The 10,592-nt window shown below is 42.7% G+C and overlaps 1 protein-coding gene across 3 annotated transcripts in view; it reads right to left on the bottom strand.

Moving 5' to 3' along the window:
- Window positions 1-2,487: 2,487 nt before the first annotated feature.
- tfcp2 (transcription factor CP2) overlaps window positions 2,488-10,592 on the bottom strand; it is a 135,704-nt gene continuing 127,599 nt past the window's right edge. For all 3 annotated transcript variants that reach the window (XM_072567302.1, XM_072567300.1, XM_072567301.1), the window contains 3 exons: window positions 10,294-10,436; window positions 6,599-6,650; window positions 2,488-5,036 (listed from right to left, as the gene is read on the bottom strand). In XM_072567302.1, coding sequence (XP_072423403.1) covers window positions 4,999-5,036; window positions 6,599-6,650; window positions 10,294-10,436 — 233 coding nt within the window. In that variant the 3' untranslated portion in view covers window positions 2,488-4,998. The remainder of the gene's footprint in view (window positions 5,037-6,598; window positions 6,651-10,293; window positions 10,437-10,592) is intronic.

Raw genomic sequence — 10,592 nt, 5'->3', positions numbered from 1 at the left:
TAAAGAGCCGGACAAATCCAACCCGGCCAATTACCGCCCCATCGGTCTACTCTCGATCATCAGGAAAGTGATGGAAGGTGTCACCAACAGTGCTATCAAGCAGCACCTGCTCAGTGACGCCCAGTTTGGGTTCCTCCAGGGTCACTCAGCTCCTGACCTCATTACAGCCTTGGTTCAAACATGGACAAAAGAGCTGAACTCCAGAGAGGAGGGGAGAGGGACAGCCCTTGACATCAAGGCTGCACTCGACCAAGTGCGTCATCAAGGAGCCCTGGCAAATCTGGAATCAATGGGTATCAGGGGGCAAACTCCCCGCTGGTTGGAGTCATACCTGGCACATAGGAAGATGGTTGTGGTTGTTGGAGGTCAGTCATCTCAGCTCCAGGACATCTCTGCAGGAGCTCCTCAGGGTAGTGTCCTAGGCCCAACATCTTCAGCTGCTTCATCAATGACCTTCCCTCTGTCATTAGGTCAGAAGTTCACTGATGATTGCACAATGTTCAGCACCATTCGCGACTCCTCAGATACTGAACAGTTAGCGTTCAAATGCAACAAAATCTGGACAGTATCCAGGCTTGGGCTGACAAGTAACATTCACACCAGACAAATGCCAGGCTAGAAGCTAAGAATACTGCAGCAAGTAACTCCCCTCTTGACTCCCCGAAGCCTGTCCACCATCTAGAAGGCACAAGTCAGGTGTGATGGAATAGTCCCCAATTACCTGGATGGGTGCAGCTCCAACACCAGTCAAGAAACCCGACACCATCCAAGATAAAACAGTCCACTTGATTGGCAGTGGAGGGAGTGAATGTAAGGCCAATGGTCAGTAGCAGCAGTGTGTACCATCTACAAGATGCACTGCAGACATTCACCAAAGATCCTCAGACAGCATCTTCCAAACCCACGACTGCTCCCATATCGAAAGACAAGGGGCAGCAGATACATGGGAACACCACCCCTGCAAGTTCCCCACCAAGCCACTCATCCTGACTTAGAAATATATCACCATTCCTTCAGTGTTGCTGGGTCAAAACCCTGGAATTCCCTCCCTAAAGACATTGCTGGCCAACCCACAGCACACTGACTGCAGCGACCATCACCCTCTCAAGGGCAACTGGGATTGGCTAATAAATGCTGGGCCCAGCCAGCAGCACCCACATCCCGCAAAATGAACAAATAACAAAATTACCTACTGAGTTTTAAAAATTCCCCCCCCACCCCACCCCCCCCAATTTCACCTCAACTGCATGCAGAAAACTATGCCCTCTAGTTCTGGACTCCCCCATCCCAGGGAAAAGACCTTGTCTATTTACCCTATCCATGCCTCTCATGATTTTATAAACCTCTAGAAGGTCACCCCTCAGCCTCCGACACTCCAGGGAAAAACAGCCCCAAGCCCATTCAGCCTCTCCCTATAGCTCAAATCCTCCAACCCTGGCAACATCCTTGTAAATCTTTTCTGAACCCTTTCAAGTTTCACAACATTTTTCCAATAGAAAGGAGACCAGAATTGCACACAATATTCCAACAGTGACCTAACCAATGTCCTGTACAGCTGCAACATGACCTCCCAACTCCTGTACTCAATACTCTGACCAATAAAGGAAAGCTTATCAAACGTCTTCACTATCTACCTGCAACTCCACTTTCAAGGAGCTATGAACCTGCACTCCAAGGTATCTTTGTTCAGCAACACTTCCCAGGACCTTACCATTAAGTGTATAAGTCCTGCTAAGATTTGCTTTCCCAAAATGCAGCACCTCACATTTATCTAAATTAAACTCCATCTGCCACTTCTCAGCCCATTTGATCAAGATCTTGTTGTAATGTGAGGTAACCCTCTTCGCTGTCCACTACACCTCCAATTTTGGTGTCATCCGCAAACTTACTAACTATATCTTTTATGCTCACATCGAAATCATTTATATAAATGAAGAAAAGTAGAAGACCCAGCACCGATCCTTGTGGCACAGTCTGAAAAACAACCCTCCATCACCACCCTCTGGTCCACCTTTGAGCCAGTCCTCTGTATCCAAATGGCTAGTTCTCCCTGTATTCCATGGGATCTAACCTTGCTAATCCATCTCCCATGGGGAACCTTGTCGAACGCCTTACTGAAGTCCATATAGATCACATCTACCTCTCTGCCCTCATCAATCCTCTTTGTTACTTCTTCAAAAAACTCAATCAAGTTTGTGAGACATGATTTCCCACGTACAAAGCCATGTTGACTATCCCTAATCAGTCCTTGCCTTTCCAAATACATGTACATCCTGTCCCTCCGGATTCCCTCCAACAACTTGCCCACCACTGACGTCAGGCTCACTGGTCTATAGTTCCCTGGCTTGTCCTTATCATCTTTCTTAAATACTGGCACCACGTAAGCCAACCTCCAGTCTTCCGGCACCTCACCTGTGACCATCGATGATACAAATATCTCTTCCCAGTTTTAAAAGAGTTTCACTTTTACAAATCAAATAAAAAGGATACTCTTGAATTTTATTATATTTCCACAGGGCACAGATCACACAAAACTTTACAACAAATACAAATTAAACAGCTTTAAGGGAATCAAAAGTTTGTCCTCAAATACTCAATTTCCAGACAGAACCCCAACAGTCAAACTAGAGACAGCTAGAAAATTAAAATCACAATTTACTATTAATCCGACATTGTGAATTGTACATTTTATGGATTATACATGTATAGAAAAACATTACAGGTAGTGATGACAATACTTTGCCATATCACGTTAAGTTGTACAATGCATAAACAAGCTTGTCATTTTGCCTTTCAGTTCTTTGTTACATTTTGTAATCCATTTGCATAGGAAAAATATTTTTTAAAATTGTTACAACATATTTCAATGTGACATCATTACATGAAATGTCACCTTAATAAAAAGGATATTAACCATCACCAACTGCTTTCTTCCCCAGTTCCTCTGGAAATTCTATGCGTTGAAGAGCTCCAATTAAATGTGCCAGCCCATTCAGGCTCTGCAAACATGCTGTACAGTAGCTACAATTGAAAGGCATGGTTTCAAATCATCAATTCTAGATTGCTGCAATTGGTCTACAAGATCTTCAAGTCTCAGTCCACAATATAAAGAAAAATATTGTGAGACAGTCTGTCAGACCATACACAGCCAAAGTTAACGACTGTTTTTAGGAAAAAAAATCCTGAAGGTTTGATTAAATAAAACTATACTTGCAAATGAACTTAAGTGCAGAATGGAGAGTCCAACTTCACTGGTTCCCTCAGCGACTCCTGCATTCATTTTACTGAAGTGTCCGAATGAGAAACTTCAAGCCAATCCTGTATGCCCTCTCTGCACTTCCATTTTGATGCATCTCCTTATATTTATTTAAGGAAAGCCAACTGGAGTTTGACAGGGCATTGATAATTTCACTGGCCGGGAAAGCAATCGGCTGACTCTTTAAAAAGTACGTAGTTAGATATTTGCACCCAACATTCTCCAATCCTAAATGAGGCTACTTCGACTGGCTAGGTTCCAAAAACATCTATGTTTTTAAAAAAAGGCTTAAGGAGCTTATTTAGCAGTTGTGCAGCTGTGCTTCACGATAAGGAATGTGAAACATTCTTTTGCTGGAGCAGCTTCCATTGTTAATCGCCACTCCTTTTAATATACTGGGATCTCCAGAGATGTGCAATAACATGTTAGACCAAGTGGATTAGAAACTAGTCTATGTGGAATCTTACCATTGTAGGTTCCATGGTTCCTCTGAGTCATCATAGATAAGCACAGACAAGATAAAAAAAATCAGTGTCTTTGCGGAAACTTAACAATTGCAAGTCTTTGTCGAGTCGAAAATGCAAAGTTTAAAAAAAATGTTTCCCATCAGGCATTTTTCCACTATAAACACTTCATTGGATAGAGTATCTGATACAAGGTCCCACATTGTTACAGCCATATGGGACAAGATATGGGAGAACACTTCAGTGAACTATGATAGGAGCACCTAATTTATGCACTGTTCTAAGTATTAGACAAATTAAACTAGAGTGTTCAGATTAAAAAAAAGTTAAGAATATGTTGATATTCAAGCTTCAATATTGCTGGCATAAATAAAAACCAGTCTGAATTTACACACTTTAGAAATCACTTTAAACTGTTCTACTAGCCATCATTGTTCTAAAAAACTTCAGTTTTCACTTGGCAGGGTAGGACAACACAGAGCACTGGCATTGCATGCGGTTAGCAATATTGCTTCATAAATGATCAACCAGAACCACATACATAACAAAAATCCACAACCGGCTGGAGAGATACTCAACCTCCAAGTACAGCCCCAGTAAATAAATAAGTTATGATCCAAGTCAGCGATTTCAGTCAAAGCAATGCACCAAAGCAGAGTTTAATGATACCAAGTTGCACAAAAGATTTGGGCCAGGTTACTAAAATTGAACTGAAATTTAGATGATTCAAAATGTGCAGATGACTGCATAAATAAGCACCTCAAGTGGAACTCTTGACCAGGCTGAACCATTTAAAATGCATGCCTGAACTAGCTTCCATCCCTTTGGCACTCAAATCATGCACAGAGAGAAAAAAAAGTGTAAAATCAAGCATGAAGAACAACCAGTAGATTTGATAGGCTCTGCCTAGCCCATTCATTTCTCCAATCAAGGACAGCGTTGGATACATTTTTCACACATGATCAGGAGCAATTTTCCATCATAGTTTAACAGGAAAATCCAATTTTTCAGAAACACATGCTCACATATGGTCTTTTTTTCCCATTACGTAATCCTGTGCCTCCAACTGCCAGCAAGAATTTGCTTCAACAAATGTTAGTCACTTGTGTCATGCTGCTGAACGTGTATGCAAGTCCATCATGATCCCTCCTGCCTCAGCAAGATAGGCAGCAATATCCTCTTGTCTTTTTAAGGGGCAGTAAATATTTTTCATCCAAAAGCGAGAACCACAAACGAGGGGTAAAGTTATTCACTGAAGATGCTATCCGTGGAAATTACTCACTTCAGGATTATATGGTAACTGTCACTGCCCTCAGCTGTAGGAAAGAAAAGGGGGAGGAGGGGTGGGGGGGAAATAAAAAAAGACATTAAAACAAAATTAGCTCACTCTTTTTCAAAAAGTGGGATTTATAATTCCTATAATTCTGGAGGTAAATAGTTTTCAGATGAAGTAGTAACAGTGTAAAGTTGCTTTGGGGGTCATAAAATAATTTTACTTCTCAAATGGAATACAATCATAAACAATCAGCACATATGAACACCATTCTTATAATACAATGGTCACTCGTACTAATGAGCATTTGACATAAAAGGGGAACAACAGGAATCACCAAGAGAAGGGCTGTGGCAGTTACAGAACTGTATGAAGGAACAGCACAAATCATTGAGGAAAAACTGCAGTTGTTGAAGCTGCCTACAAATGACTAATTTTCTCTTCACATATTTGGATTGATAAAAGATCTCATTACTGAACAAATTTAAACAATGGCTGACAAGCTTTTCTTTTGAATAGTTTTAATAACCCCAGTGTGACAGTGTAATGTTCATCTTACTGGATGGAATGCTTTGGAAACAAGTTCACGCCCCACCACAGCAGCTGAGGAACTCCATAAATGTGGAATAAAAGGCAAGCTTCAGTAATGATGCTCATTATTGGATGGTCATTAAAACCTAACCAGCTCCCCAACGACCTTCAACAAAACAAAATTTGTCATACTGACCCAAGCTGAACTATTGTGACTGCTGACCTACAGGAATGTAGCGGACTGGTAACTGCCTAAACCAACCATTCAGTTGTATTTTTAAGAAAAATGGCTCACAATCACTTTACAAGGAGAGCTGGACAATGAATGATAATACACACACCACGATTGAATAAAACCAATATATTCGGTCTACAAATAAGCTCTTAAGAGACTATGAGGAGTACAACTGTTTAAGAAAAATACAGAAATCTCATGAAGCATTCAAAGATGGCTGAAGCAGGTCAGACTGATCTTCAGCCAGCATGTGCTTGGGAGAGAAAAACAGAAATTGCTGGAAAAACTCAGCAGGTCTGGCAGCACCTGTGGAAAGATAACAGAATTAATGTTTTGGGCCCACTGACCCTTCTTATTTGAAAAATGTGTTGCTGGAAAAGCGCAGTAGGTCAGGCAGCATCCAAGCAGCAGGAGAATCGACATTTCAGGCATAAGCCCTTCTTCCTGCTCTGTTGATTCTCCTGCTCCTGGGATGCTGCCTGACCTGCTGCGCTTTTCCAGCAACACATGTTTCAGCTCTGATCTCCAGCATCTGCAGTCCTCACTTTCTCCTTGTGATTTGTGGTTTGTTCTGAGGAAAGGTCACTGAACCCAAAACGTTAACGGCTTTCTCTCCACAGATGCTGCCAGGCCAGCTGAACTTTCTAGCAATTTGTTTTATGTTTCAGATTGCCAGCATCTGCAGTTCTTTTGTTTCTTTGTTTACGTGCTTAGGAGAGTTGGCTTTTGATTTAACTATTTCTCTAACCATTTGTACCATCCCAAAAAGCTTAGGAGAGCTCTGCAAACTCTACTAGAAAAGAAAATTAGGCTTTGCTGGCAAGTGCTGAAAACATTACCTTTTAATGTGTCTAAAATGAAACAAGATTCATCCTGGAAATTCTGGATCATCTGAAAAACAAACAGGATTCAAACTGTATAAGCCACACAGATTTGCCATTCGTAAAATCACAAACAATGAGATATTACTGACATGATACAAAAAGCACTCCTTAACAGTACACATTTGCCAAACATAGTGCTAGCTTGGTGTGTTCTGGAAACCACATGAGGAGCTTGGACAGAGCTCTTCATTCTTCCGTAACAACAGCACCACGGCAATTAATTTCAACCTAAAGCTGAACCCAAAATAATCATTCACCCTTGCAAAATTCTCAGAACTATTAAACCATTGCGAATAGGAACAATGGCATATGAAGGACACATGCCACTTAAAACCTAAAACATGATATCTACCACAGACTGCATTAATTTAGGAGGGGCTGGCCTCTGAAGTCACCTTAAGACTAATCAGGTTGATTTGCAAAAGTAGTGTTATACTGCAGATTAAATATAGACAATAACATGAGGAACGTGACAACAACATGCACGTTACCATTTTGAACTCCATTGGGACGTGCCTTGGAAACACCTTAAAAGGTTGAACAAATACGATAATTCTACCCACAAGAAGCAGGACAAATCCAACCCGGCCAATTACCACTCCATCAGTCTACTCTCGATCATCAGGAAAGTGACGGAAGGTGTCACCAACAGTGCTATCAAGCAGCACCTGCTCAGCAATAACCTGCTCAGTGAGGCCCAGTTTGGGTTCCTCCAGGGTCACTCAGCTCCTGACCTCATTACAGCCTTGGTTCAAACATGGACAAAAGAGCTGAACTCCAGAGAGGTGGGGAGAGGGACAACCCTTGACATCAAGGCGGCGTTCGGCCAAGTGTGGCATCAAGGAGCCCTGGCAAACCTGGAATCAATGGGGATCAGGGGGTAAACTCCCCGCTGGTTGGAGTCATACCTGGCACATAGGAAGATGGTTGTGGTGGTTGGAGGTCGGTCATCTCAGCTCCAGGAGTTCCTCAGGATTTGGAGATGCCGGTGTTGGACAGGGGTGGACAAAGTTAAAAATCACAACACCAGGTTTAGTCCAACAGGTTTATTTGGAAGCACTAGCTTTCAAAGCGCTGCTCCTTCATCTGGACAACCACTAGCCCCAAAAGCCAGTGCTTCCAATTAAACCTGTTGGACTATAACCTGGTGTTGTGCGATGTTTTCAACAGTTCCTCAGGATAGTGTCCTCGGCCCAACCATCTTCAGCTGCTTCAATGACCTTCCCTCCATCATAAGATTACTTACTTACAGTGTGGAAACAGGCCCTTCGGCCCAACAAGTCCATACCGCCCCGCCGAAGCGCAAGCCACCCGTACCCTTACATCTACCCCTTAACTAACACTACGGGCAATTTAGCATGGCCAATTCACCTGACCTGCACATCTTTGGACTGTGGGAGGAAACCGGAGCACCCGGAGGAAACCCACACAGACACGGGGAGAATGTGCAAACTCCACACAGTCAGTCGCCTGAGGCGGGAATTGAACCCAGGTCTCTGGCGCTGTGAGGCAGCAGTGCTAACCACTGTGCCACCATGCCGCCCACAGAATCGGGGACGTTTGCTAGTGTTTGAACAATTCATAAATTCTCAGACACTGTCCAAATGCACCAAATGGACAATATTCAAACCCAGACAGGCTGTTAACTAACATTTACCACACACAAACGTCAGGCAATGACCAGCTCAAACAGTCGAGAATCCAAACTCAACACCCGCTGGCATTACCATCACTAGTGACTATATAAATTAAGTGGCTACAACAGGAGGTCAGAGGCTAGGAACCTTGCCGCAATAATTCGTCTCCTACCTTCCCAAAGTCAGCCCACCATCTATCTAGAAGGCACAAGTCAGGAGTGTGATGGAATACTCCCCACTTGCCTGGATGAGAGCAGCGCCAACAACACAAGAAGCTCGACACCATCCATGACAAAGCAGCCCACTTGATTGACATCCTTCAACAATTCTCTTTTCACCACTGATACAAAGTAACAGCAGTGCATACCATTTACAAGATGCACTGCAGTAAATTAACAAGGCTCGATCAACAACACCTTCCAAACATGTAACCTCTACCATCTGGAAAGACAAGAGCAGCAGATACAGAAGAACACCACCACCTGCAAGTTCTCCTCCAAGCCAGACACCATTTCAGTTGAGGTACATTACCATTCCTTCATTGCTGGAGCTCTATCCTTAACAACACTGTCGATACATGCACCTGCATTAATCCTGGGCAGTGTTGCAGAACAAAGATGTTGGAGCACACATTCATAGTTCCTCGAAAGTGGAGTCGCAGGTTAGTCTGGTTGCCTTTATTGGTCAGAGCATCGAGTTCAGGAGTTGGGAGGTCATTTTGCTGCTATCTCGGACATTATTCCAAAAGTAGTCTAACAATTGTGTGCGATTCTGGTCTCCCTCCTATCGGAAGGATGTTGTGAAATTTGAAAGGTTTCAGGAAAGATGTATAAGGATGTTGCCAGGGTTTGAGCTATAGGGAGAGGCTGAATAGGTTGGGGCTGTTTTCTCTGGAGCGTTAGAGGCTGAGGGGGTGACCTCACACATTTATAAAATCATGAAGGGCATGGATAGGGTTAATAGACAAAGTCTTTTCCTTGGGGCTGGGGAGTCCAGAACTAGAGGGCATAGGTTTAGGGTGAGAGGGGAAAGATATAAAAGAGACCTAAGGGGCAACTTTTTCACACAGAGGGTGGTACGTGTATGGAATGAGCTGCCAGAGGAAGTGGTGGAGGCTGGTACAATTGCAACATTTAAAAGGCACCTGGATGGGTATATGAATAGGAAGGGTTTGGAGGGATATGGGCTGGGTGCTGGCAAAGTGACTAGATTAGGTTAGGATGGCTGGTTGGCATGGATGAATTGGACCAAAGGGTCTGTTTCTGTGCTGGACATCTTTATGACTCTAAAATGGACTGCAGAACTTCAGAGGAGGTTCTCCATGGCAATAAAGGATTCATAACGTTCCTGCAAAACCTCTTGCTACATTTTTATATTGTAACGTTATTACAGGTCGCTCCGACGGACAAAGGCTGGCCTTGTAAATAATGCTTATATTCTGTAATTGACTCAAAAAAAATTGCACACACTGAGTGTCTTCCGTGCTGAGGCAGAAACCAGGTTACCTTTAAACATTCATTTGGACTCTTAAGGACTTGACACAGTAGACAGACATTGTTTTTCCGACTACTAACATGAAGTCTCCGATGGGCGGTCAATCAATTTTGAGTAAAGAGATATTCCTGCAAAGGCCTACAACCTTGAACAAGAATGTGAACTGATGCTCACCTACAAAGACAAAATGGTTCATTTCTTGGTGCCTACAAATGCTGAATAAATCTTCAATTATTTATCATGCATCTTCCGAGGGGGTGTCATAAGATTATTGACCGTGCATGCAATTTGTGTTTATCTGAACCAAGAACAGAGTACTGAGCATTAACTTATGATTCAGGTAGCAATAGGCCAGAGTGAATCTCAACAGGTCTCAAAGTGAGTATCCTTGTTCTAAAGGGGTATAACAGACTCAAAAACATCAACATTGTCTCTCTCCTGACCTGCTGCATTTCTTTAACATTCTGTTTCTGATTTCAAACACCGACAGTGTTTTGTTTTTATTCTCAAGGTATTTACCTCATCACTCACAAGCACGTGAATACCCGTGGGTCCCTGCTTGTAGATCTGATGGATTTGACGAGGAGAAATATTGAAAAGTTGGGCAATCTTCTCAGTCATTTCAACTGCTGTTAATTCTTCAAAATAAATTGCGTGGTACACTGAAACAGAAGAACACACCAAGTGGAGTGATGTAGCTTTAAATTGATCTTTTTGTTAATAACAAGACTTCAGCATTTGCCTTTTCCTGCTTATATTCAACCACAAGATACACAGGAAAAATTATGAAATAAACACTGAAGATGGAGGCTGATATT

Source organism: Chiloscyllium punctatum, chromosome X, assembly GCF_047496795.1.
Source record: "Chiloscyllium punctatum isolate Juve2018m chromosome X, sChiPun1.3, whole genome shotgun sequence".
NCBI classification, from domain to species: Eukaryota; Metazoa; Chordata; class Chondrichthyes; order Orectolobiformes; family Hemiscylliidae; genus Chiloscyllium; species Chiloscyllium punctatum.
The sequence above is the reverse complement of the archived record's forward strand: the minus strand, read 5'-3'. Positions and strand labels throughout refer to the sequence as shown.